At 42.9% G+C, this 27672-nt stretch overlaps 1 protein-coding gene across 3 annotated transcripts in view; it reads right to left on the bottom strand.

Moving 5' to 3' along the window:
- Positions 1-962: 962 nt before the first annotated feature.
- Positions 963-27672, bottom strand: part of MND1 (meiotic nuclear divisions 1) — a 56092-nt gene continuing 29382 nt past the window's right edge. For all 3 annotated transcript variants that reach the window (XM_053253167.1, XM_053253168.1, XM_053253170.1), the window contains 4 exons: positions 17633-17707; positions 15673-15787; positions 4354-4398; positions 963-2066 (listed from right to left, as the gene is read on the bottom strand). In XM_053253167.1, the coding sequence (XP_053109142.1) occupies positions 1960-2066; positions 4354-4398; positions 15673-15787; positions 17633-17707 (342 nt within the window). In that variant the 3' untranslated portion in view covers positions 963-1959. The remainder of the gene's footprint in view (positions 2067-4353; positions 4399-15672; positions 15788-17632; positions 17708-27672) is intronic.

The following is a 27672-nucleotide window of genomic DNA, read 5'->3' as shown; positions in this document are numbered from 1 at the left end:
CAGATCCCTGCCGCCTGTCAGCTCCGTGTTAGAGCTGGCAGTTGTGTGGGTGGCTGATCCGGCCGCACAGCTACAAGCAGTTGCTTGTCTGCAGAGAGAACGGGCTAAGCCCGCTCTCCCCGCAGAAGCGCCTCAATGTGTCCAGAGTATGATAGTTTGAGCCTGGTCATTTGTGCCTCGAGTGATAATTCTAGATTGATTTGTTCTGTGAACGATTTGTTGGTTTTCCTGGCTGATCATGGCATCCTCAAAAGCCTTCTCCAGCACCAAAGTTCAAAAGCGTCAATACTTTTTCTATCTTACTTCTCAAAGTCCAGCTTATACACCCATAGAGTGTCACAAGGAAAACCATTGTCCGAAAGATTCTAATTTTTGTATGTATAGACACGTCACGGCATCTAAATATCCTTTCCAAGGCCTTCATTGCAACCATACCAAGTGCCAGTCTGTGGCATACTTCTTGACTGCTGGATCCTTTAATGTTGATGGTCGATCCTAAAAGGCAGCTATCTTCCACTTCAATGTCTTCATTATCAATTCTGAGGCTGGTTGCTGTACCCGGTGTCATTAGTTTAGTCATTACATGTGCTTTTCCCCACTACTACTGCCACTATAAAAAGCAATGGGTATAAGCATGCTAGGCCTGCAAGGAGGGGATTGGGTTGGGAGGCATGTGCACACCTGCATGTCACCATACAGGCAAATGCTTGAGACCTTTGCACATACACCTGTAAGGTGGGACTCTAAAGCACACACTTTCAAGAAGGGTCTCTCTGCACAGCTCTAGCATGCCAAACGCAATAGGTTTGGGTGCCAGCAGTAGCAGCAATGCTGCAAAAACAGATGGCTGACCCATGTGAAAATTGCTGCCAGGTGGCCCAGTACAGGCTGCTTCTCCTCAGAGACTAACAACCACACGGAAAGCAAAGTAGCAAGCACTACTTTGATGAAAATGCAACAAATGATAGCTATGCATTTATTGCACAAAACAAGTCTTGTAGAAAGACTAGAAACCAAGGAGACAATCTTACAATTCTATTCCTCCTCAGGAAGAAAATAAATTATTTCCCATATACAGTACTGTTTTGTCTCAAGATAAACATCCTGTAAAGTTCTTTTAAGATAATGTTACTCTGTGAGATGCAAATGAGTGTATCTTTAAGAAGGGTGGAACAGCCTACTATGTGCCTACAGGTGGAACAGCCTGCCACCTGCCCCTCCCTGGACATGTCCGTCTGTCAGCCATGTGCTAGATTATGTTGCAAATGCAATAAAGGTTGCTGTTCTGTTAAGACCTTTATATTTCTGTCTAATTCTTGACTCTGTGAATAGGCTTACTGGGAGCTGATCTATATAAATGTGTATCTTCTCTGGACCCTTGAAAATTAAGAATATTATACTTTCTGCCCAAAGTAATATTTATTGCCACTTAACTGCATTCACCTTCACAATGACCTTGCCAGGCAAATAATTATGAATTGTATAATCTGTATCATCTGGGCTACCTGGATTTTAAAAATAGCTCAGTGTTCCCAAATCATAGCTTGAGAGAAGTGACTAACCACAGGATATGGCCTGAGTAGTCCAACCTACTGTTTTTATGAACAAGTACTGGATGAAACAAGCACAGACTTCATACATTAAACTTTCTACTCACAGCTCCACTTATGTAATTTCATGTCCTCCAATGTATTCCAGAGGGCTCCCCAATCTCTCTCTGGGCCCCACCTATTTCTTATGTCATGAAATTAACACAATGAACATCTATCTATACTGCACAGACAACCTTATCAGTAATTCTTAAAGGTGAGGGGGAAATAGAAAGAAAGAACAGATTTTCAATGCATTTTCAGGTTGTATTGATAAAAATACAAACAGTAGTTGGAAGGAAAAGAAAACACACTTCAAAATGAAAACAAAGCTTCAAACACAATTATTTGCTATTCTTATAGAACACATCTAATCAATATAGTCAAAGTCTTCTGGGATACCAAATGTTTTGTCAATTTTGCTCTCTTCAAATCCAAACTTCCGCTTGGCCCAAGATTTTACTGAAAATATGTTTTCTGTGGACAAAGAAAAGAGATAGGTACATTAAAAGAAAAGGCATTTCTGCTTACAGGAACTTTTAGAATCACTTAGTGTTCTATTCCATTATTTAAATAAGGGAGTTCCCAAACTTAAAAACACAACAACAAGAAGTGTACCCCTTCTGTTGCAAACCTTCAGCTCAGTCACCCTGTAGATTAATAAGTGTGTGAGAGAGAGCATATATAATGTGCACACACAAATGAAAATGTTACCCACTGAAATTAGTAGGACAAGTAAACTTATAAATAATGAAATCTGGATGTAAGCCAGTGACCGGAGTAGCCAGTCTCATAACATAACGTCTACATTTTTCTGTGTATGCACACACATATATATACATAAAAACATAAATTTAAGAGTTGGGGAGACAGGCTAGTGCAGTCACTGGCTCATAAACACACTAAGTTCCTTACACAATCATATTCCTTGCTAATTTTCTGAAGCCTGTCAATCAGATGCTCCTCAGATGCGGAACAAATAGCATACATGGCTACAGCAGGGAAATGCAGGAGGGCTCCAGGTATCTCCTATTGATATCCCCTGATTTAAACAATCATTTTAAAGAAAACCACTGCAAATTAAGCACCTTGGATCCAGTTTGCATATGACTTATTGACATCCCAGTCAGTTCCGCATGGTGATACTCCAGCTCTCCTTTAGCATAGCAAGCACTAGTTACCATGCATGTCTTGTGAAGAGCTCCCTCACCTGCCTCCCCCTGGATATCCAATCTGGGGAAGAAACTCTCCACGTGATAGCAAGACTGTTGCATGGTAATCAGAACTCGACCTTAGGACAGATCGATGGCAAATCTTGAGGAAAGGGCTTGGGGTGTGAATGAAGCAACATGTAGACTAGCATAAGAAGAACATTTTCCGTGCTTAAAACAGCATTGATTGTGAATGCTCAGCGAGGAGAAATAAAGCTACTCATTTAACAAAAAACTTCTCTTACTCTGTTATATTCTGCACCATTTGTAATAAAGCTGCATGCTCAAGGGATCATTTTAGTAAGTGGGATGCATGCATTATCTCCTCTACTCTTTCTGACGCTTCATGGAGGCTAAAAACTGACAAAGCTGAAACCTGTATATACAGCAGTTACTTGAGAGATTTGATAGTGCAATGTGGCTCAAGGCAAGACCTTCGCGTAAAGCAGATTAGATGCACAGAACTGGATAGCGTGTATGTTAACACATTCCTAAACCAATGACGTCTGGGAGGGGTGGATCGGCAGGGGTAGCTAACAATGCATAGCATCTTCTACCATTGGTGAAGTTTGCCATTTCTCAAGGAAACTTAGGTGTAGATACAATGCATAATACTTCTCATGGATGCTTTATTGTAAGCTAATTCTGTTTTCTCCAAATAGGAACCTTAGTCATCACTACAAGGTAGAATTGCCATTTTTGTCCAGATCAGGGGCGGGCTTGGGTGGCTAAATGAGCCTCAGGTGAGGTTTTTCTCCCCTGGCCCCCGCCCGTCCAAGCTGCCTCACTCTCCTTTGCTGCACCTGGCTGCAGTATTCACCCCTTGCACAGAGCCTGGCCGCTTGCCAAGTTAGGAAATTAGACAAATGATCAGTCTGTATGCAAGGGGCGAGAGGAGTGAGAGTGAGCCTCACCTGAAGCTCACTTACTGCCCTTTGATCCACCCATACCAGCAGCCACTGCCCTAAACAGGGATGTCTGGTGGTGAACAAGCCATGTCAACTGTGCACAAGACAATTGCTTTACACAAGGGCTACCATGCAATTAAATTTAAAAGTCACCATCAAGGTTTACCTGTATCAGTCTCTTGCTGGTTTATATTCAAATTCTTTGTTAGTTTGTGTATAAAGGCAGATCTCTATAAATCAGGCATAAATGAAAAGCATGGAATAAACTTTCCTTCTATGCAGAGCCTGTATTTACAAACTGGACTTGCTTAGGTCAATATACAGTGGCTTAGATCTGGACAAAAGTGGTAATTATACTTGGTAATGACTAAGGTTATTACTTGGAGAAAACAGAATTAGCTTACAATAAAGCACCCATCAGAAGTAATATGCTTTGTAGCTACATCAAGTTTTCTTGAGAAATGGCAAACTTCATCAATGGCAGAAGATTTTATGCATTGTTAGCTACCTACCCAACTTGCTCCCTAGAGGGGGGAAAAACCTAACAATTTTTTAAGTTATATGATGGATTGAATCTTCTTTTGAGTTTATTTTTGCTCAGGGAAGGGGCAGGAATGTTGCTAAGGAATGTAAATGCAGACACACCAGTCCATCTGTTAGCTGCTTCCTTAGCTACTTTATTTGCTTGACCTGAAAGAAACAAACACAAAAGAAACTCAGTACAAGCAGTTCATAGACCCATAATGCAACTGGCCCAAAGTAATTTACATTTTTCAGTGCTCAGTGCTTTAGTGAACACAATTCATATGTTTCAACAGCCTGAACATGTTTCACTGCTCTTTTGAAGTTAATGTTCAACCAACCCTCAAATAAGATTAAAGAAGTTACATAAGAGTGAAAAAAATATTTCTGAAGATATGGGTTCTCTAAGTGTACTGAAAGGAAAAATCCCAGTTCCTCAGTTTATTGTCATGTGCCATAGGATTCTTTCCAACAGACAACTGAGAATAAATAGAGATGAGGGTTTCTGCCTTATCGTCGTTTGTGGAAGGGGCCAAAACTCAGCAATTAAGCACATGCTCTCCATGCAGAAGCTCCTAAATGCAACACCTGGCATTTACAGGTAGGGTTGGGGAAGACTCCTGTCTGAAACCCTGGAGAGCTCCTGCCAGTCAGTGCAGGTGATACTGAACTAGGTGGATCAATGCTCTGACTCAGTATAGAATGGTTTCCTATATTCTTGGCTCTGTTGGGTATCCTCAACCCAGCTTGCTTTATTTCTGGCATATTTTTGTAGAATCACCCCATTGCAGAATCATGGCACTAGCCATTGATGGTGTATCACTAGGAATGTCTGAATCAGCTGTGTGAAACAGTCCCAGAAAAGTATTGTTAAATTTAATGGAATTATATTTATGTGGTTCTGGCTCCGTCTTCTCACGATCTGTGAGAAGAGCTTCTGTTGGGCTTGTGGAGACTTAGCCCACTCTCCCCGCAGATGAGCAGCCGCTCATAGCTGGGCGGCTGGAACAGCTGCCCACACGGCTGCCGGCTCTGTCATGGAGCTGGCGGGGGCTGCGGGGATTGGGGGCTGCACAGCTCCCAGAAGTTGTTTTTGTTTTGTTTTGACATTTTATATCCTGCTCTTCCTCCAAGGTGCCCAGAGAGGTGTACTACATACTTAAGTTTCTCCTCACAACAACCCTGTGAAGTAGGTTAGGCTGAGAGAGAAGTGACCGGCCCAGAGTCACCCAGCAAGTATCATGGCTGAATGGGGATTTGAACTCGGGTCTCCCCAGTTCTAGTCCAGCACTCTAACCACTACACCACGCTGGCTCTCCAGGGTTCCACGATACCCCGCACGAGGCATCCTGGAGAGACCCCCAAGCCTGGAAGGCTGCTTGCAGCCTCCTGGTCAGGAGTCAGCTTGTGTGTTGCCGTGCGCCGCGGTGACACACGAGCAACCAAATAAGGTTAATGGAGTGCTCGCTCCGTTAACCTCATTTAAGGGGAGGGGGAATTAGGCAGGCTAGCCGCCTTGGGGGCACTGGGCTCACCTGCGAGCCTGGTGGTTCCCACGATCCCTGGAAAGCGAGCTAAGCTCCCTTAGCCCGCTTTCCAGGGATCATGGGAATAACCTCTTTCACTACAGACATATTTATAAAAGGAAAAAGGACAAACATTTTGGTTTGAGTAAGGCATCACAGGGAGCCAAGATTAAACCTTGACTTTCCTCAAGCCTCGGAGTATGGGTTTTCCCTCTCTCCTACCTGTGAACGCCTCACACAACTCTACTTCTGATTGGGGTTAGAAAGAAGCCAGGATTGAGTCCTGCCTTACTCTAAGCAAAGTTGCAAAGTATACCATGACCTGAACCAGACTTCAAACTTTGGGTTAAGATTGTGGTTTATTTTGCAATTTTCGATAGATTAAGCCAGGATTAGTTGGTTCAGATTTCACAACCAATCGTGGCTTCTTTCTAATCCCAAAGATTAGAAGCAGGATTCTTTCAAGGCTTGTGTGGAAAGGGAAAGCATGTGCTCCTGTGACTGAGAGATGGCATGTGGAATCAAAGTTTGGTTTTGGCTCTGCAAAACCCCTGAAACAGGAATTCAACCTTTCACTTTGTGATTAGATTCCCAGTATAAAAAACAAACAAGTGCAGTAAACACACTGTAGGCAGTTCATATGCTCTTTTCTAATCAGCTTCTTCACTCACGAGGGTGGTTTATCTGAGGGATCAGCCATTACTGATGTTAGCCACTGTAACCACCATGGTCAGGATATGCAACTTGCAGATTGCAAGACCTGCTGTCGCTGAGGTTCATGAGCTCCAAGCTGACATTTCTCTACTAATGCAAATAAAATTACTTAATGGGGTAAGGAAAACACCTAAAATATGAAAATCAGCCTTAAGAAACCATTAAAAAATATAGTCAGGAATTTTATTTTAATTTTATTTTTTGTATTTTTGCCAAATAGGTCTTTAAAATATATTTTTGGGACAGTCTATACTGCAAGGTGGTGGCGGCGGGGGGGGGGGGCTGTATATATGAAGCAAGCATGTATTTCCACTCTCCTTTTCACCTCTGTGGTGAATATAGACTTAGACAGTTTCCCATGCTGAAACCCTGAAAGAGCTGTCATATTTCTCACACCCACACACGCCCCTGTCTTGCCAGTGCTTGCCTAGAATTTTTCATTGGCAGTGGCCAATGCACAGCATAAAGCTCATCTCTAGGGACGCTGAGAATGAAGGCAACACAAAACGTTTCATTGTTACAAAGTCTGTACTGTAGACAAGACTTACTTAACTTGCAAAATGAACTGCTGCCACACACGAGAGTCAGAGTACATAATGTGATACCAAGCACAGTAATCAGCAATATGAAACATTTCAGAGTATGCAAAGTTACACTCCTGAGAATGGTACATCTTTTTTTAAAAAGATCAAGAAGAAAGGGAAATGGGCTTCTGTCTTATTTCTGTGATATAGAAAGAGGAACTGGAAACCATCTTTCTACTTTTTCTTTTTTAAACTGTGCTGTCAACACGTAATAAGTTTCCAGAGCTGGCATACAATACTTTAAGCAGGCTGCAAGACATTAAACAGCTTTCCAGGAGACTCCTCACTGTCACAGTGATTTTAAAGTCAGAGTTCTGAATAGGGGCAAGGACTGTGTGGGCCGGGGAGTGAATGAGCCACTTAATGTATTACGCATATGTATTGAGAGTCTTTGTAAATGCAAAATCTTCTAGTGGAGTAAACCAGCTCCCTCTTTGCAGGCAAATACAACACTTTTCTCCCAAGTCTTTCAAGGGAAGGTATGGAGCACCCAAAAAGGGAAAGCTTAATAACAAAAATCATGAAATGTTACTAAGAATATTTATAGACCACTTTTCAACAAAAAGTTCAAAAAGCAGTTCACAGAGAAAAAGCAATGAGAAAAAGAATAAGAAAGTGGTGCCCTGTCCCCAAAGGGCTCACAATCTAAAAAGAAACACAAGGAAGACACCAGCAACAGCTACTGGGAGGGACACTATGCTAGGTTGAAGAAGGACTATTCCTCTGCCGCTGCTGCTGAATCTAAGTGAGCCGTCATTTTGAAAAGTGCCTCTTTGCACAGCTAGAAGAGGTAATTTGTACAATATCTTGTTTGTAAATTGTACAACATCTTGTCACTGCAGGAGCCAGTGGTGGCCCAAGACTGAAGCAGGGCATACACACACACACTTCCTTCTGCTGCCTTGTCTTCCTTCTTTGCGGTGGCTACATCGGTCTCTACAATAGGTGGGGGTAAGCCTCTATCTAGATTGGCTGTCGGGCACAGACAACAGGTCTCTGGCCTCTTGTATAGAAGTTATTTATATTGATCTTCTCAAGTTTGTCCTGGCTTGGGACTTTGGTCTCTTCCTCCTCTTGATTTATTCTGTCATCTAGCCGTTAGGCAGAAAGTAGCTGACTTCAGCATCTCCCTCTCTAGACTTGATTCCTCAGCTTTGACTGTGTCAGGTCTCAGCAAAAGCTGGGCTGCAGGTGACTAAATTTTGATGAAGGGGAAGCTGGCAGTCAGTCCTAGTAGGCCAGAAGCACATGGCTGGACTGAAAGAGGCAGGGGTTAAGTTCCATAGCAGCAATCAAGCATCAGAGAGGCAAGAAACCGGGGTGCAGTAAAACCATACAGAATGTGTTCTAGGATGGCAAGGGAAAATAGGGAGCTGGCAGGGTCCTTACACAAGAGAATAGGCTCTGAATGTTACCAGGCTCTGAATGTTACCAGGCTAATGGTAATGTTACCAGCCTCTGAATAGGGAGCCGGCAGGGTCCTTATACAAGATACCAGGCTCTGATGTTAGGACTTAGATTGCCCTAGGGATCAACTGACTGATGAAAGAATCTCAAGTCACTTTTCAAGAGTGGAGGTGTAGCAAAGATGTCTCTCTTACTTTACTAGCAGAAGGAAATAATAAACTGACAGAAGAATATAAAAACAAGCTGGTTGCCAAAAATACAGAGTGAAGAAACTCACACTGCAGGGTCTCAACTGCAGAAGTAAAAATTAAATTAGCAATGTGGTCAAAACAAGATGGTTAAACATAACACATCCCCAACTCTAGTATGAAAAAAAGATCTATAAATCATCACTTAATTTCGTTTTGGTGGAAAAGCAATTCATGTATTATGAGATGATGGGTGTTTCCAGACATCAATAAGCAGCACCGGAACAGTGCTTTCCCAAGTATGATTTTACTAGCTTTTCACACACTAGCAGGATTCCGTTGTCTGAGCCTGCACTAATCAACGCTTTGTCTAGATGGAGAGCAGGTCGTAGGACAATTTTTTCAGTGCCACTGGCTGGCCAACTCTTGACAGCAGTAGGAAAAGTAAGAATCAGGGGAGTGTCCTGTATGGGAGAGGTATGATAGTTCAGTAAAGTTTAGTGGGATGTTCCTTGTGAGGAGGAACAGGAAATGAAAGTACCTTTGCAAAGTTCAGAAGGAGAAAGTTTTGGGATTGTGGGTAGCATGGAACACAACTATAGCAACATTAGACAGTATATCTGAACTGGATACTTTGGCATAGGAAAGCATCTCAACTCTATTTGCAAGGAGGATATAGAAGATCAGCTCTGTAAAGAATATGATTATGGAGAGCAATGTCCAAAACTAGCAAAAGGTCATGAGAAAAGGTAGATACCTAATCCTCAGCAACTCTCTTGCCTTGTGCTAAGAAGCATTTGGCAGGCAGGATATTTGCCCCCTACCACTGCTATGTTTCCCAGACTATGGGAAACACCTATATTGGGCAGCAGCGATATAGGGAGATGCTGAAAGGCATCATCTCATACTACATCATCTCATACTCCTGTATTGGTTGCCAGGAGTTGACACCAACTCGACGGCACACTTTACTTTACTTAAAAAGCAAGCTTCATTTGAATTTCCAGCAAGAAGTATTTGCGCACAATGCTGACATTTTATTTGTTAAAGCCAGTCACAGTGAAATGGGTGTAAAATGAAACCTTCTGCAAAACAGGAACCTCAGACTCCTGTCTTGACCTTGAGAAAAGCATTCAGTGAGTTAAAGAAAGAGTAGTCAAATTTACAAAACAAGAAGTGGCTTGGGCCAATATGAATGAGCAGGTTGTACTCATAGCACACAGGCTGCATGGAGTTTCCAACCAATACCAGTTGGAGACCAGAAGGCATTCGAATTACCAACAGTACATGATAAGCTTTTTTGTCCAACAGAAAATATTACTGCCATGCAGTAATTCTGTCTTTTGACATCCCTGAGCTTCAGAAATGGTTACTTACAAGGGCTACATTTCTTACAGCCCTCCTAATGAGTCAAGTTCTAATTAAATAGCAAGATGATTACTGTAAAAAGCCACATCTGATCTATAGGTCATTAGAAGCTTAACACTATAGGTAACTAACCACTGAACGCAATACCCATGTCACACAAGTGGGAAGGGGAAAGTTAAGAGAGCAATTCTAGAGCAGAATTTTTTGCATCTCTATAACAAGGAAAACTCTTTACATGACAGTATGGTAATCAAATAGGTTATGGCAATGCAGTGTAGCACTTTACAGCAAAGTGATGGCAAAGATTAAGCAGCCTAATATAGTAGGGGTAAACTCAATCTAAGACTCAGTATCAAGTGCCACACCCCAGAGGCGGATTAACGTAGTAGCAAATGTAGCATTTGCTACGGGCCCCACGTTTTTGAGGGCCCCGCACACCCAGCTTCCAACTGGGAATTAAAGTTAAAACTTTACTTGTTTTATCTGGTCCATGTTAGATAAAATATCCCTTTTCTGCTAAATGTGCATTTTAAGAGAAGGTCCAGTGCAGCATCTGTCCAGTGGCTGTGGCTGGTGCCTACCACATTTTTCTTTTTAGAGTGTGAGCCCTTTGGAGACAGAGAAGCATCTATCCACTCTTTATTTTTCTATGTAAACCACTTTGAGAATTTTGATTGAAAAACGGTATATAAATGTTCACTGTTGTTGTAGTAAGTGTGAGTTTGTGGCTTGGTCTCCCATACTCCAAAATATAGCAAATGAAAAAATTGAATTACTTTACTATGCAAGTAAATATTTTACGTTTTAATATTTATGTGCATTTTAAAAAAAATTTAGGGCCCCTTTATAACATATGCTACAGGCCCCACACTAGCTTAATCCGGCCCTGCCACACCCATAGTGAGGCCTGTTTACATTAAAAGCTTTAAAGACCACATTTCATCAGATGAAGTGCCAGAATTTCAACTGGAAAACATCAAAGCTGTGTGATGCAGAATGTAGACTTGGTAGGTAGGGTTTTTTGTTGTTGTTGTTTTTGCCCAAATTCTCATCAAATTCTGTAACAAGATTAAATTATAGAAAGTAAAGCCAGTATATTTAAGTGTGCTTAGTTTGTATCACCCTGCAAATTCTGAACTGGCATGGAGCTATGCAGAGCACTGAAACCCCCCTTAAGATCAGAGGAAGCTGCCTTAAACCAAATCAGACCCATTGGTCCATCTAGTTCAGCACTGTCAACACTAACTGGCAGTGGCTTCTCCAAGATTTCAGGTACGAGTCTTTCCCAGCCCTGCCTGGAGATGCCAGGGAGTGAACCTGTGACCTTCTGTAGGCAAAACAGATGCTCTACTACTGAGCATTTTCACCTAAGGAGAATATCTTACAGTAGTCAGCACGCACATGTGGTCACCCATCCAAATGCAAACTAGGGCAGACTCTGCTTAGCAAAAGGGGATTATTCATGCTATCTACTGCAAGACTAGATCTATTCCCCATTTTGGTTGACCACTGTTTTGGCTTCTGAGATCTTAATAGGCATTGTTCACTCATTTGAAGCTGATCATTGCAGCTCTAGGAGACAGCAACCTTAAAGAGAAAGCCGATTCTGATTTCTGTGACCATACCATGTGCAATCATTGAACACGTCATGCCTAGACCAGCATCCTCCACACTTACATTTCCCAAGTTATTTCTGTATGGACAGGATCAGGTTAGATCCTTTTCCTCTGCTCTCTTCCAGTTTGTGATGCACAGAAGATAAGGCTGACTATGCTGCTTGTTATGCTAATATGAAACAATGGAGAGAAACTGCTTTCTATGCATTCAACAGAATCTAAGAGGGATCTACATGGAAACAACTGGAAGTCACCCTAGGCAAAAGACAGATTCAAAATACCAGCAACAGAATTGCTGCTCATCTTCTACCGTCGACTGTGCAGCTGAGTAATAAGCAAAATTCTTTTACGAAAAAAGAGGGAACCCAAATAGGTCAATAGTGTGTGGGCAGCACAACTAAGCCTAGTATGGTTGCAGACAATGTATTTGTGTAGAGTTGACAGAAGTCTTTTGTTACTTAGTCCTGACAAACCCTATCAGACACTTTTCGGAGAGACAGTACTTATGTACTGATGAGATTTGACAGTCTGACCTTTCCATAAGGGACATGGGAAGCCAGCATTGATGGGACTTGACAGACTTTCTTTCTTTCTTTCTTTTTTAAAGGTTCACAAAGACCCAATGCTTCAACAATACAGCCTCACATAGGTGCAACTATACAGCAGTATTTAAATACATACTGCTCTTGGGAGTAGTCAGATGCACTGTTTTATGCAGTTTTGCAGAAGACCTCCACAGATGCTGGCTCAAAACACGATACCATAATTAATGCATATTACTAAATTCCTTCAAGAACTAAAATGAAGGGAAAATCCCACAGGCCTCCAAAATTCATCTTGCCCAAAGGTTTTAATCACACCCCAAAGAGAATAGCTAGGAAATAACTCCTCACAAATGAAATGAGTTCATGTGCACCTCACTCTGGAGCAGCACACAACACAAGCCAGCTCGCACACCTCTGTTGTTAGTGTGCCTGGAAGTGTAGGCAAAGTCTCTAAGGTAAAGGTAAAGTGCGCAATCAAGTCGATTTCAACTCCAGGTGCCCACAGAGCCCTGTAGTTTTCTTTGGTAGAATTCAGGAGGGGTCTACCATTGCCTCCTCCCGTGCAGTATGAGATGATGCCTTTCAGCATCCTCCTATATCGCTGCTGCCCGATATAGTACCAGCAGGGATTCGAACCGGCAACCTTCTGCTTGTTAGTCAAGCATTTCCCTGCTGCGCATGCACGCACACACACACACAATAGGGATAAACAGAGGAGAGGAAAAACAGTTACATAAGGAGGGCTTCCAAAATATGGCACTAGGACATGTACTAGAGAGTAAATTCAGCTCTAACTGATGCTGTTCTTGGGTGAACAAACCAATTACACGGAGTCTCTAGCACTTCCATCCACCTGTTCAGTAATCATTGGTCACACATGCCCCCCATCATTTCTCTCTCAGGAGTTCATTACATATGCATCACATTGTTCCTCCCAGAAGCAACAAGTTTTGTTTCACAACAATGCTGTGACTGTATTTCAGCCTAACCAAAGTCTACCCAAGCAAGTTTCGCAGATGAAAAAGGAGCAGGAACACTTGAATCTTGGTTTTCCCACATCAAACTCCAATATTCTACTCACTAAACCATAACAGCTCACAAATTTATTTATTTGTTTGTTTGTTTATTTATTTATTTATTTTTACATTTTATATCCTGCTCTTCCTCCAAGGAGCCCAGAGCGGTGTAGTACATACTTAGGTTTCTCCTCACAACAACCCTGTGAAGTAGGTTAGGCTGAGAGAGAGATGTGACTGGCCCAGAGTCACCCAGCTAGTTTCATGGCTGAATGGGGATTTGAACTCAGGTCTCCCCGGTCCTAGTCCAGTACTCTAGCTACTAACACCACGCTGACTTATTTGGACATTCAGTCCAAATAAAGTGATGCCCACTGGAGCAACAAATCCCAACCTCATATATGAACGCTAGCTAACTTATGGAATTTGAGGCCCCAAAAGTTGGTGATGGCCACTGGCATAAATGGCTTTAAAAGGGAATTAGACAAGTGCAGAGAGGAGGGTTTTAACACTGGCTACTGTGAGTCATGATGGGTATGGTGGTGCAGTGGTAAAACTGCCGCCTTGTAAGCAGAAGGTTACAAGTTCGATCCTGACCAGGGGCTCAAGGTTGACTCAGCCTTCCATCCTTCCGAGGTCGGTAAAATGAGTACCCAGAATGTTGGGGGCAATATGCTAAATCATTGTAAACCGCTTAGAGAGCTCCGGCTATAGAGCGGTATATAAATGTAAGTGCTATTGCTATTGCTATATGGATACCAGGGGCGAAGCAAGGTTGGAGTGGGCCCAGAGACAAGATTTTAAAATGGGCTCACCTATGTGTCACAATAGAACATCCATAGAACCTTTTAAAAGGTTTTGTAAATTGTGGATGATGCAAGTCATTTAACGGTACTAGAGAAAGACATGCTGTTCTGGTAGCTCCAGGTCTTAACACCCATATCAGTTTCGGAGGATGAATACAACTGAAGGAAGCCCTGGCGGGTGTGCGGTTAGGGGAGTCAGTCATGTGACTTGCCTCTGGGGGGCCCCCTGAGGCAGTGGGCCCCCAGACAACTTTCTCCCCTTGCCTTATTATAGTTACGCCCGATACTCCAGATTCAGAGGAAGTATGCCAAGGAATACCAGTTGCAGGGGAAAGATAGTGGAAGAGAACTACTGATCTTAAATCCTGCTTGTGAGTAGGGTTTTACTGTTTCTAGAAAAACAGTAGACAGTTTTTCGTGATTCAGTCCAAGTTCGGACTGAATTTGGACCAAACTGCAGGTCCATGAACTGGTTCAGTTGAACTGGTTCGAGGGGGGCTAGCAGGGCGGGGGAGCAGCAAGAGTCACTTTTAAAAGTGAATGAGAATAAGCTGCTTACCACCAGCGGTACTGCCACACCCGGAAGCTACCTGGCTGGAGCAGCGGTACTCTCCCCAGCAGCCCATGTGGCAGTAGCACGGCTTCAGCACTCACCTGGTCTCCATGCATGCATGAAGGCCAGGTGAGTGCCACAGCTGCACCGCCACTTCTGCACGAGCTGCTGGGAAGAACACAGCTACTCCAGCCAAGCAGCTTCCACATGCGGTGGTACTGCCAGTGGTAAGCACCTTCCTCTCATTCATTTTTTAAAAATGTACCTCTCACCCGGCTCAAACTATGAGCAGGCTCAAACTATCATACTTCAGATACATTATGCAAAGATCCAGCTCCCTTGAGAAATCCATAATGCTGGAAAAAGTGGAAGGAAAGAGAAGAAGATGACAACCAGCAGCAAGGTGGATGGACTCGATTACAACAGCAATGAATGCACCACTGAGAGACCTTAAAGGCCAAGTTGAAGACAGATCATCCTGGAGAAAATATATCTATGCGGTCGCTAAGAGTCAACACTGACTTGACGACACTTAATCAATCAATCAATCAGTCTCGCCACCCAGTTGCATAGATGCCCGTCCAAACCGCTGAACCAGTTTGCTTAGAACCGGGCTCGATTCAGTTTGATTTCAGACCATCCCCCTTTCCTGAAGGGCAGTCCGGTTTGTGATCAAACCACTTGAACCAGCCCCATTTGCGGTATACCGGTTTGCAATTCAACTGGTTCTGCACATCCCTACTTGTGGGCTTTCCATCTGGCTGGCCATCATGGAAAGCAGGATTTTGAACTAGATGCTACTTTAGTATAATCCAGCAGGGATTTTCTTACGTTCATTATATAGCATGTCACAGACCATTAACACTGTTGTTACAATATTTATCACCAACAAATTATGTGGTAGGTTATTCTTCCAGATATCAGACATAGCCCTGCCACAACCAAGTCAACTGATTTTAATTTATTTTTTAAAAATAGTGGCCATATTTGTCTACCACCATTTCTACAGCTCAGCTTTAGTAGGTAAACCTAAGCTACTCAAGGATGCTATTCTACACTATTTCAGATATTGTTAACAAAATGTATAGCATGTTAAAAGCAACTATAGACACAACTTACGGGTTTCTTCAATGATATCTGGATCACATTCTTTGTATTTATCTATTTCTGTCTTCAGTTGGTCTTTCTTCTGTCGAAGGGCAGTAAGTTCCTTTATCAGTGCTGCACGTTCTTCCTGGATTTAGTATATTTTGGGAGAATCAAAAAAATTAAAAGTATTATTAAAAGGTGGTAATTACTCTGTAACAACATAGTTGTACTATACCATTTTCTCTTTAAATATGCAAGCACTATATCTGTAGCTGGGACACTGATATTACAGGACAGACTGTAACCTAATGTGCATTTAAAGTCTGAGAGTACTTCACAAATGTCCGAGCCTTTTCCAGTTTTATATTGGCCCTAAACATTTGCACTGGCATCTTTACCAGACACACTGAATAGCAACCCTAAAATGTTTGGTGCCAAAGGATGATACTGTCATGAACGGTCTATAGCATATCAGATCCAGAGGTACCAACTCAGAAGTATGGTGAAATATAGGCCTGTGTCTGATTTCATTTTATATTAAGAAATGAATTAACTCCTGAACTCTGGGTGAACTGCCTGCTCTGCGAAGGGAGAGGCGCATTCCAGCACTGCATTTTGAACTGGATACTTAAGAAAACACAAAGGGCCGGGCCTGAGCTAATCAATATGTTAAAATGTAACTCACTATCAGATAATGTCTGTGCAAGAAATCTATGCTAATCATTGTCAATGATGGCCCTACTATGCCCACAGGGGATCGTTCAGTTGCTGTCTATAGAAATTCCACCCTAGAAGAACACCTGTAGATTTAGTCTTTCTACTAACACTTGCTCCCCCTCCAGCACCCTTCCAAGTGCACAGTTTGCAGAAGATGAGATTCAGATTTGTCTGAACTGGCCAATATCCTGAATAATTAAAAGACATTGTCCAGAAAGTAACAGCTTTGTCACCCCTTCTGGGGAAGCCAGGAAAAGATGAGATTTGAATAGATCTCTGAACAGATCAAAGGAAAATACAGTATAAGAATGAGGCGACTAGACAGAGAGTGAGCAGTCTTGTGCCTACGGGCATACACGCTACCTGTCTGTGACTTCTACCGCGTAGTGAGAAGCCAAGACTCCCCAGCCATGGTGCTTTCAGCCGTGATCTGAGCAGCTGCAAAACGTTCCTGTCTCCAGCCAAGAAGCCTCTTGTCTCAGCTGAAGAGATCCACCGCTCTCAAGTCTCTCTGATCCTGGTAATATGCTGCTCCATTGCAAGCCTTGGGTCCCCTCATCCCTTCCCCTTCTCCTGCCCCCCCTTCACCTCTCCCCCTACTAATTTCTGATCCCCCAAACCATACCAGCCCTTAGCCTTCCTCCCCCCCCCTTTTTTCTGTCTGTATCTGAATTGTATTAGGCTCTAGGAAGATTTAAGTGCACACACATATGTTAGTTAGGCACATCACACTACACCTTGAATCGGAAACATGTTTTTATTTTGTCCTGATGAGCAACTTTTTTACAATAAAGCCCATTGAACTTTCTGAGTGTGTCTCTCTCTATCTCTGTTTGCGCGCCCAGATCCTACATGGTCACCATCTCCAAGAACCAATTCAGTTTGTGTATGATGTGACTTTGCCGCTTTCCCTCTGAGCATGTACAGAGTGCGAAACCAGGTATAGTTCACAACAATACAGGAGCAAGAATGCTTCACCCTGATCATTTAACTCTATTTGCAAATGTGGCAAGCCTTATAAGGAAGAATGCACCTATCAGCTTTCAGACCAATATATTTGTGTGTTGATCCCTCACCCCCAAAACAGAATATACCAAATATCAGTGTTAGAGGTGGTTTTCAAGAAACTGAATGAAAGACTGGTCATGCTCCCAACTCCACTTCCATTAAAAAAACCCAAAAACAACAACAAAACCAACCCACCACCTTCCACCTTTAGTGTCTTGAAGCTTTCCAACTAAAACTCCTTTATTGTGAAACAAATAAAACTTACAGTATCTTGGCGCCCAACTTTTGATTTCTTAATGCTCTCATGTAAGTTCTCTTTCTTCTGGTTATAGTCGGAGTACTGAAAGAAGAAGCAGAACCCAAGCAACGCACATTAATGTTTTATTTATTGGCAACCTATTCAAGAAACAAAAAACACACTGAGCCGGGTCTCACGATTAGTGAGACCCGGTTTGTAAGAGTGAGCGGGGCGGGAGCCCTGGGCGGCCGGATTGGCTGCCAACACAACTGCCAGCTCCATGACGGAGATGGTGGGGGCTGGGGCGTTCGGGGGCTGTGTGGACCCCAGAAGCTCCAGTATGCCCTGCGCAACTGCACAGGGCATACTGGGGAGACCCCCGAGCTGGGAGGCTGCAGCCTCCCACTGGGGGTCTTCTCATGAGTAACTGCGGTGCACAGCCACACCGTGGCTACTCACGATAAAAAAACAAGGTTTGCAGAGCACTTGCTCCGCAAACCTGGGTGGGTTAAGGGGCGGGTTACCCGCTCAGGAACCACTGGGCTCGCAGCCGAGCCCGGTGGTTCTCACGATTGTAGAAAATCTACAATTCTGTACAATCGTGTGAATAGCCTCACTGTTTCAAAGCTGTTCTGTGATATATCAGGAATCTGGCCAAGATGAAATTGCTCTATAAGAATATTTTTAAGGTTTAAGCATTTCAATAGCAAGATACGATTTAAATGAATACGACAAATATTTATATACAGCTTTTCAACAAATGTTTCACAAAGCAGTTCACATAGAAGTAAATAAGAAAATAAGAAAATAAATAAATAAAATGACTGAAATGACTCCCTGTCCCCAAAGAGCTCACAATCTAAAAAAGAAACATAAGGACACCAGCAACAGCCCCTGGAGGGGTGCTGTGTGGAGGTTGGATAGGGCTAGTTGCTCTCCTCCTGCCCAATAAAGAGAATCACCACTAAAAAGGTGCCTCTTTGCTCAGTTAGCAGTCTCCTCAATGCTAACTGAGACTTTACAGGCTCCCCAATGCCTCTTCACATCTTCCCCAAGGTGGAAAAAAACACTGATATTCCCTTTACAGTAGGCTGGTTCTTACAACCAACAGCTGGTTAGGAGGAGCACTGCTCCCAAGAAAGGGTCACGAATCAGCAAAAATCAGGGGAGGAGTGGGGAGTGGTCACGATCTGGGTGGGACGCGACAGGAGGTGCTTTTCTTCCATCCTTGATAAAGTGCTGGGTACACGAGCTGGGTTGACCTCCACTGTTCAACCCAGATTGTGGCTGGCACACAATCACTTTCCCCTCCTATTTTTTTCTGACACGAACCTGTTTATCGGGAGCTCAGTGGCGGATGCGGGGGGGGGGGGGACTGAGGGGAAAGTCCCCCCTTTTACTTTAAAACGCCACTTAGAGGTGGGATGGGGCGGTAGCAGCTGCAGTGTGGAGGGTGGGGGTGGGATGAGGGGAAAGTTGGTCCTTTTTCCTTTAAAACAACACCACTGCCTGGTGTGGCAGTGAGGGAGAGCCCATTCCAGCTCCCCTCCTCCCTAACAAGTGTCTGCACGCCCCCGTCTGCAGTCCGTTATGGGCCTTTCTCCGCATGTGGAGAAGGGTTCAAAACAGGCTACAGATGGGGGCATGAAGTCATTTGGGACAGGAGGGAGGAGGTAACAGTGGGGAAACCTGAAACTGGTAGCTCCTAGGGACTGCCACTGGTAGCTCCTAGGGACACCAAAGTGGGTTGTGTGGTAGGGCGTGATGGATGCTACCTATAACCCACCCGACAAAAGAAATGCGCAAGTGATTTTAAATATATTTTTAACCTTTCCCCCAAACCCCCATAGATACTATCATGCCCTATCACACAACCCACTTTGGTGTCCCTAGGAGCTACCCATGGGGAACAATGTGGTGTTTCGAATTTCCCCACTGTTACCCTATGGTTGGAAAGTTTTGAGTTTTGTTTAGCTGAAACAACTGGTTCAACCGTGGTTTCTACAAAACGTTTTGGCCATCTGCATTATGTTTCAAGCTCAAAACAAAAACACAAAATGTGTTTCATGCACATCCCTATGGTTGAACATAATCACCAACCATTGCTGTGGCTAGTGAAGCACTTAAACAACTTGTTTTTCCTCCCTATCCAGGACTGCAACAACAGGAAAATGTATCCTAGAGGGTGGTCACACATGGCTAATGGCCCGTGTTCAGCTTGGTGGGTAAGAAGTTGTGCAGCCTAGTAAATATTATGCAGTGAAGAGGGTCAGAGCTTGAGGACTAAAGATTGATTCATTTATTATGAATTTGAGTAGAGTTCATGTGTACATTTGCAGATATTTTTCCAACGTTCACGAGTAACTGGATAGTTTCATGTTATACTTGTGTAGTATAAATACTACACAATTTTATTAGCAGCTACCGTCACCCACAAAATTAGAATTCTCACCAAGACAAAGCTGGACAATTAGCTGAACACTTACTTTACATGATTCTAAGTTGCACAATAATTCAATTATCTGCTTTGTGATGTTTATGACACACTAATCCATACAAAACATAGGGTGGGGTGGTTTTCTTGTTTCTTACATAAGAATTTTTCATATCCAGTCTTCCAGCTCCAGACTAAGAATGGTTCACAACACATCAGTCAAGTTGCATTGCTAAGGTTCTGTTCTGTTGACTCACTGACAAGTACATACATATGACTCCCCTTGTAGCCACATCACCTTTTATGGCAAAGCCTTTCCAAAAGGTGTTCTGGTACAGGGATATTTTTATAAAGCTGCTCTCCATTTTTTCAGTCAAACATGGAAAATCAATTTTGGATCCCAGTCTTCCAGACCCCAACATATTAAATGCTCTAACCAGAAACACCCCCTGAACCTTGTATAATTTGTATAATAGAAAGGTTTCTGGAAAAAACCTGCAAAGTTAAAACACATATATTTGAAAGAAAATTCTAATGAAATTAATGGGCCTTATTTCCAAGTAAGCATGTTTATGACTGTGGTGCTATCCATGCAATTATATACTCTAAATGTATGCACTGGCTAGAAATCAAATCCATGTCCCATAAGGCCAGCCACTGAAAAGTATGAAATGTTATAATGGCCTTTTAAAACAAACACTCCTAACATTTTCTAGCCAGAAAAACTATCCAAATATGGCATAAAGACACATTGAAACATGCACTCACCACACTACTGACGTAATTGCACTCAAGTCCTATCCATTATACTAACTCCACCTAATCGGCCATTCATACAGTTGCAAATTAGTTCCTTCTGGACAATGTGATGGAGAAACCCCTTTTTGGATATGTTTCCACACCAGCTATCTAGAAAGTGAAATTGACACCATGCTACCATGAGTATGCTGCTCTTGTCATATTGCAGGAAATGGGGAAATGTGCCTCATGGGGCTGTCACATCTGTTGGCTGGGTTCAGACATAATGCTAAAGAATGGCTTGTTTAGCTAAACCATCATTTCACATCACATCTGAACCCAATCTTGCCCATCAACCATGCTTTATTTGGAGCCAACAAAAGAGAATCTGAACTCATGGTTTGAAGTAGGCTTTCAAACCACAGCGCTAACTACAGCTTCACATTGGGCTGGTTCAAACATAATGTGGAACCTTGGTTAAAACCAGGCTCTGCACAATGCCTCTGAGCCTCAGCCTCATGATGTCTGAACTGACCAATCTTGGTTTATTCTAGCCTACTCACTTTAAGTATGCCAAGATCTAAACCCAAGATTTGAAGTAAAGTTACATATCTCAGCATATTTGAAGCAAATAGGGTTGAATGAACTAAGATTGGTTGGTTCAGATGATTCTCAGCTTATTTTTAACCTAGATAGGAAGAGGATGCTTGCATGGGGATGGGGGGAGGAAGTGTGTGTGCTCTCAGAGATGTCAGTTTAACTGTGGTTCCATTTGATGTCTGAAGTTGTCTGAATTCACAAACCATTGATAAACCACAGTGATATCACTGCTTTGCCTCAAGAGGCTGCTGCACCATGACAACAGGAGTGAACTTATGACCTTGTGAATTTGAGTCCTCAGCAGATGGCAAACAAAAGCAAGCAGCAATAAAACATTGTTTGCCTGTTGTAGAGCTGAAGCTCATACCTTGGTTTGGGTGCTTAATGATCTATTTACATAACAAATTAATCAAACGTGCATTGCACCCCTTTACCCAGGTATATGGGGATACCAGTTTCTCTCTCTCTAAACCTAACCTGCCTCACAGGGTTATTGTGAGGATAAAAAGGACCATTCTGAGCTTCTCAGAGAAAGGATGGGATATAAAGATGACAACCCATGCAAAATCTCTAAACATTCTGAAAGGAAAACACCATTTTGCATAATTAAGGTGGTCTTCTAGACACCAGCATGCCAATCTAGTTATGGTTATTATGGAATGACAATAGAGATCTGATCCTTCACAATTCCTAGCCTGGTGTAGGGAGAACCTAATAAAAGGAAGGACTTCCAGGTTGAGGGCCACTCTAAGGTACAAGGGAAGAGATGAGTGGTTTAAGATTTATCCAAATGCTATACTTTAAAAAAAAAAAAATCTCAACACCTCTCCCCCTCTCTCTGTAGACTCCCATCCATTGCCAATTTCTTATTTGAAATTAAAGCATTATTTTCAGTTTCCTAGAATTTTATAGTAATCAAGTTTATGAACAGCAAAAAACACTTCAGGCTACTGGCCTGAAAAACACAACTTTAGTTCTGCAACTATGAATCAGGGCAAGATTATAAAATCACAAGAGCTCTTAAAAAGTTACCAATACAGTCATAAACAGACTTGTGTTTATAATCAGAAGAATGCAAAACATCTCTCTTTCTCTATCCTAGCATCTCAGGGCCAAACTACATATATAACTTAAAGTGTTATTAGGCTTGACAGGCTTAGCTTTCCTTTAGTCAATAGTAGCTGGATTGAAACCCCGTGGAAATCAGGACTATGGCAGGTGGGATGGGGATTTTAACCTTGGGAGGACCCAATCCGGCTGCTATTTACTCCAGAAAAAATGCTCTCACTGGCACCAACAGCAGTCAGATTGGAAAAACTAAGCCTATCAGGACTAACAATGTTTTAAATGCCTTTTATTTAAAATTTTGGCCCTTGTTCTCCATGCTTCTGTCAAGACAAAATTACATCCTTTTCAGTGGAAAAAAGGTCCTTTTTTGAATACAAATTGGACTGAAAAGCATGTCACTTACCATTTCAAATTAGTCTTAGATGAGCCACTGTGAGCAAAGGAGGGCCTGCCCAGTAAGGACTAATTAACACTTGTGAAACTGCCCGTTTTGACTTCCTGCCTAACAGCAGAAGTGAATGGATGTGCAACCCACACATGTGAAGAGAAGAGCAGTCAGGTCTGGCAAACTTAAGAGGCAGTCTTTGTAGGTTTCCACTAAAATCACCAATGTAATGGTAGCCCGAGGAGCAGTAACCAATCACATCATGCTAGAATTATGCTGAACTGGGATTCTCATTCTCAACAGCAGAAACGTGGATTTGTCACTAAGTGAAACCATGGTGCATAGAACAAAACACTGCAGCCTGGCCAACAGAAAGGTGCCTTGAACTGGCTTGCATTGCTACCTTTGATATTTCAAGTTTTTCCTTAGAAAGAAAGTAGACATCCAGCACCCCTTACCTGAAAGCTCCCTTTGGAATAGAAAACAGACTCAGACCACGCACACCCACGACACGTGAACAGGGCTGCACCTGTCACACCTAGTTTGAACCTTAGTCTCACTCTCCTCCTATGCACCTTTTGTATACTTTCCAGTATACAATATTTCTCTCCCTTGGATGACACTTAAGGTTCCTGTCTTCCTCCAGTGCAACAGTTTCTCCAATATAGATTTTCTCCCCCCCCCCCACTCCAAACTTAAAAGACTGTCTCACACAAGGCCCTTCATGTTCTGGCTGGCCTTGGTGCAGTTTGTTAACGGCTCCTCCAAATGCCCTAGGCTATCCTCCTTCCTGGAGGATCCAGTCAGTTTGCCAACTTTTTTCCTGGCAGAGCTCCTGTGCCTCTGACAGCTTCAAAAGAAATCCTGTGTTTCCAGCATGGAGATGAAATGATACAATTAGCTTCTTCAGCAGAATTTGTATCTTCTGTGCAGGTGCTAAAGGCACGGAAGCTCTGCCAGAAAACAAAAAGGCAGGTTCAGGAGTCATCAGGCATATCCAATTGGCTGAGTAACAGGAAGCAAGTTAACAACTACCACTACTATCTAATAACCATAAAAGTTACAGCAAGAGAAAAGAAAAGCTGTCCTCTTGAGACTGGAACCTCAGCAGAACTAGAACTGTCAGTTACCAGTGGATGAGTAATATTGAGGGAAATGGAAAAGCTGCGAGAAAACCAGTTGTACTGTACTAAGAAAGCACAGCAAGACAATAGTAGAGCAAGAGCAAACTTGCCAGCATTTGTACAAATTCTTCATGATACATACAAAATGAGACCATATGCACATTTTGGAGGTCTACCCATTCCAACTGATTTTAGATTTTCACTATCCAACATGAAAGCACCAGTATTCATGTGACAAGTTGCTTAACTGTTTCACTAAATTCATTAATCACACTTCCACACTTTTCAAATTCTTTGTCCAGTGAATGTGCAGCTTTTGGAAAACGTGTCACCTGCTGCCCTTAGTGGCCATTCCACTGGGCCGTATCTGAGGGAGAGCTGAGAGTGTGAAGCCCGCTCCATAGGTTTGGCTGCGAATCTACCATTCAGCTCCCCTGCTTTCAGAACTACTTCTGCACCTGGTCAAATCATCAAGCAACTTTGGTATACATCAGCAATAAAGTTTTCATACTCAAATATGCTCTTCCCTCTCCCATTCCTTTTGTACCTTGTCTTTTAGATTGTAAGGCAGAGATGAAAGACTTGATGCTTGTGGGATCTACTTTGTATTTTTTTAGTAGTACACCAAGGCTCAGCAACTGGAGCCAGGTGCACAATAGCAGCTAAGCGGAAGAGCCAGATATAAAATCATGATTCGGGAGCAGTGTCAATTATTAGACTTGTGTACAATCACAAATTCTGGTGAAAAGTAAAAGGAATAGCTGGGTGGGGAGGAGGCTACAGGGAGCTCTGAATGCTTATCACATATCTAGCCACCTAATGGCACAGTGGGGAAGTAACTTGCCTAGCGAGCAAGAGGTTGCCGGTTCGAATTCCCACTGGGATGTTTCCCAGACCATGGGAAACACCTATATCGGGCAGCAGCAATATAGGAAGATGCTGAAAGGCATAATCTCAATCTGCGTGAGAGGTGACAATGGTAAACCCCTCCTGTATTCTACCAAAGAAAACCACATGGCTCTACGGTCACCAGGAAGGACACTGACTCAATAACACAACTTTTCTTCACTTTAGGATCCAATTGCATTTAGGAGTTTGGGATGCTTAGTATTTCATTTTATCCTCACAAACTCACTGAAAAAACATTGGCCAAGTTCACACAATCATTCTAATGTAGGTTTAATGTGGGTTACCAACATTAGCATGATTGTGTGAACTAATGCCAAGGTGGTTTATAATCCGAGCTTCCTTCCTAATCACACTTTCGGTAACCCACATTAAACCCAGATTTGAACTGTGTTAAAAAGGTGAGTTTATTATCACAAACACAAGACTTCCAAGTGACCTTCCTGGTTATGCAGAATGTGAACTTGGGCATACCCTCTCCTTCTGTCAACTACTCCACGCCGGCTTGTAGTCTGAATCAAGACTGACTGAAAGCATAAAACATGTCCAGCTCACTTAATGTAGGGTTACCAAATTATGACCTTCAGTATATGAAGGGGAGTGATGTGGCCATCAAGACATGTAATTATTTTCAAATAGAGTATTCATATGAGCTAGAAACTAAAACCTATGGCCCTGTGAATAGATTTTGGTCATGCTGAGAGTCTGACTACCATATCTGCAGTCACTAAGACTTTTCTCTCCAAGCCAGATTGGCTGGCTCTGTAGAGTTCTATCCTCCTTTTTCTCTGAATAACTAGTCCGGTTCCCAACCCGGGTTCCTCCAGATGTTGCTGAACTACAACTCCCAGCATCCCCAGCCATAATAAACTATAGCTGGGGATGCTGGGAGTTGTAGTTCAGCAACATCTGGAGGAATCCAGGTTGGGAGCCACTGAACTAGGCACAAGTCCTATGAAGCTTGCTTCAATCACACTTCCTATAATGTACCAGATCATTCAATCTGGGGTCCATTGTGATAGGATTTGGGGACCTGCTTTGTGAAAGGACAGTCCCCATTTGATCCCTTCCAGATCTGTGATTTACAGGCAGGTGTTTGGAGAAGTCCATCTAATCCAAACAATATGTGAAAATTTTACCAGGTTTGCTCTGAAGCATGGTAATTACCACCCTTTGTGACTATGCTTTGGTTTAGTGTGGGGAATTTAACTCAAATTAGTGCAAACCTGCATACAGCTAAATTGCCCTGTGATGTAAGGGACTGGGAAAACTGACCGTGGATAGGATACACGCACATTATTCAGAAGGGCACAATAGAATACAGTCCCTTAGACCCTGTTGCTCACAATCAAAGCTCAGTTTTATTAAAACAGAGATTTACAAGTGAAAGGCAGTGGTTAGTGCCTCAGCAGATTTCCTGGCAACGATCTTCACTTAGGCGGGGGTAATATTCTGAAAATGGCACAGAGTTGCCTCCAAAAAGAATTCACAGGTTAGCACTGAGGGACAAGGAATACAGTTGGTATGGGCACTAGGAAATGGGAGAGAGAAATATATAAAAGTTGGGAATAAAGAAAGGGGGTCTATAGCTAACTGCCTAGCTGCTTTGCCTTGGGCTGCAGTGATGAGATGGGAGATTTGCCGGGCGAGGGGAATCTCCAGGCAGCTAAACTCTCAGCTTGTGAGGAATTGAGGGGATCAAAAATAGTGATTTCAGGTCAGAGATTATCAGGCTTGGGAATCTCTAGGACTAATCTACAGAAGGTGCATTATCTCTGGGCTTTCAGTGGGGTGGATAGTTGGGTTAGAGAGAAGTGGGCAAATTCAATCTTTAGGAACAGTGAGGCACATTCAAACAGGGGTTTGGGAGCAAGGCTAACCGAACGCTGAAGGCTGGAGGGATGTGGAACTGGAGTCTACCACAAACAAAGTGCTAAACCTAAGAGGGGTTTTAATGTCCTTTTGGATGGCTGGGCTAAGCACTTTCCCTTTCTAGAATTGTGATTTTGGCACTGATGACTTCCAGAAGCCAACGTTGCGGTTGTTGCTGTTGCTGCTGTTGTTGGGAGGGGGACTCCTAAAGGTGGGTATCCCTATAGGTGTTCTCTTAGATATTCCTCTTAAAACAAAAGGCTGAATAGGTGTCCTTCCAAGGGTGGCAATCTGGAGGGGGAATGAAGACATTGAGCCGGTTCACATGTACGCTTGAAATGAAGTTAAAGCTGTCAGAGCTTTTAACTATAGTACGACCAAACACACAAAACCCCTGTTAAGCCTCAAAAGTTAATTCTAGTTTGCCCTGACAAACTCCAATTGGGACCTGAGGTTTCCTCAATGGTACCCCGCCAATAACTGAGGTTTTGCCACCGAAGCGTTACACCTGAAGGCAGACTTGTCCCTATCTACAGCGAAATGTCTCTGTCTGACAGCAATCACCTCTCAGAGATTCAGCCCCGCCCCCCACATCGTTCCCTCTCTTACCTGTTCTGTCTGGCAGCAGAGACATGTACCATGAAATTTAAAGAGACACTAACCTCCAACTAATTCCTGCTACAAGGTGCTGTAAAGTCTTTTGTTTCCCAGTAAAGTAAAATCTATATCCGTTGTGGACACACACCTCTCTAAAACAAGCCACACCTCTACAACTGCAATTCTATGCACTGTACTATTTCATGGCCCTGGGTGGTCACACACACACACACACACACACACACACACACACACACACACACCCAGACCACTCCCGCTTTACACAGCCACAGCCTTTTCAGATCTTATCTTGACGTTTCAGACTTAACATGTTTATATTTGT

This window comes from Hemicordylus capensis, chromosome 5, assembly GCF_027244095.1.
Source record: "Hemicordylus capensis ecotype Gifberg chromosome 5, rHemCap1.1.pri, whole genome shotgun sequence".
Classification (NCBI taxonomy): Eukaryota; Metazoa; Chordata; class Lepidosauria; order Squamata; family Cordylidae; genus Hemicordylus; species Hemicordylus capensis.
Note: the sequence above shows the minus strand (reverse complement) of the source record. Positions and strands in the feature narration are given on the sequence as shown.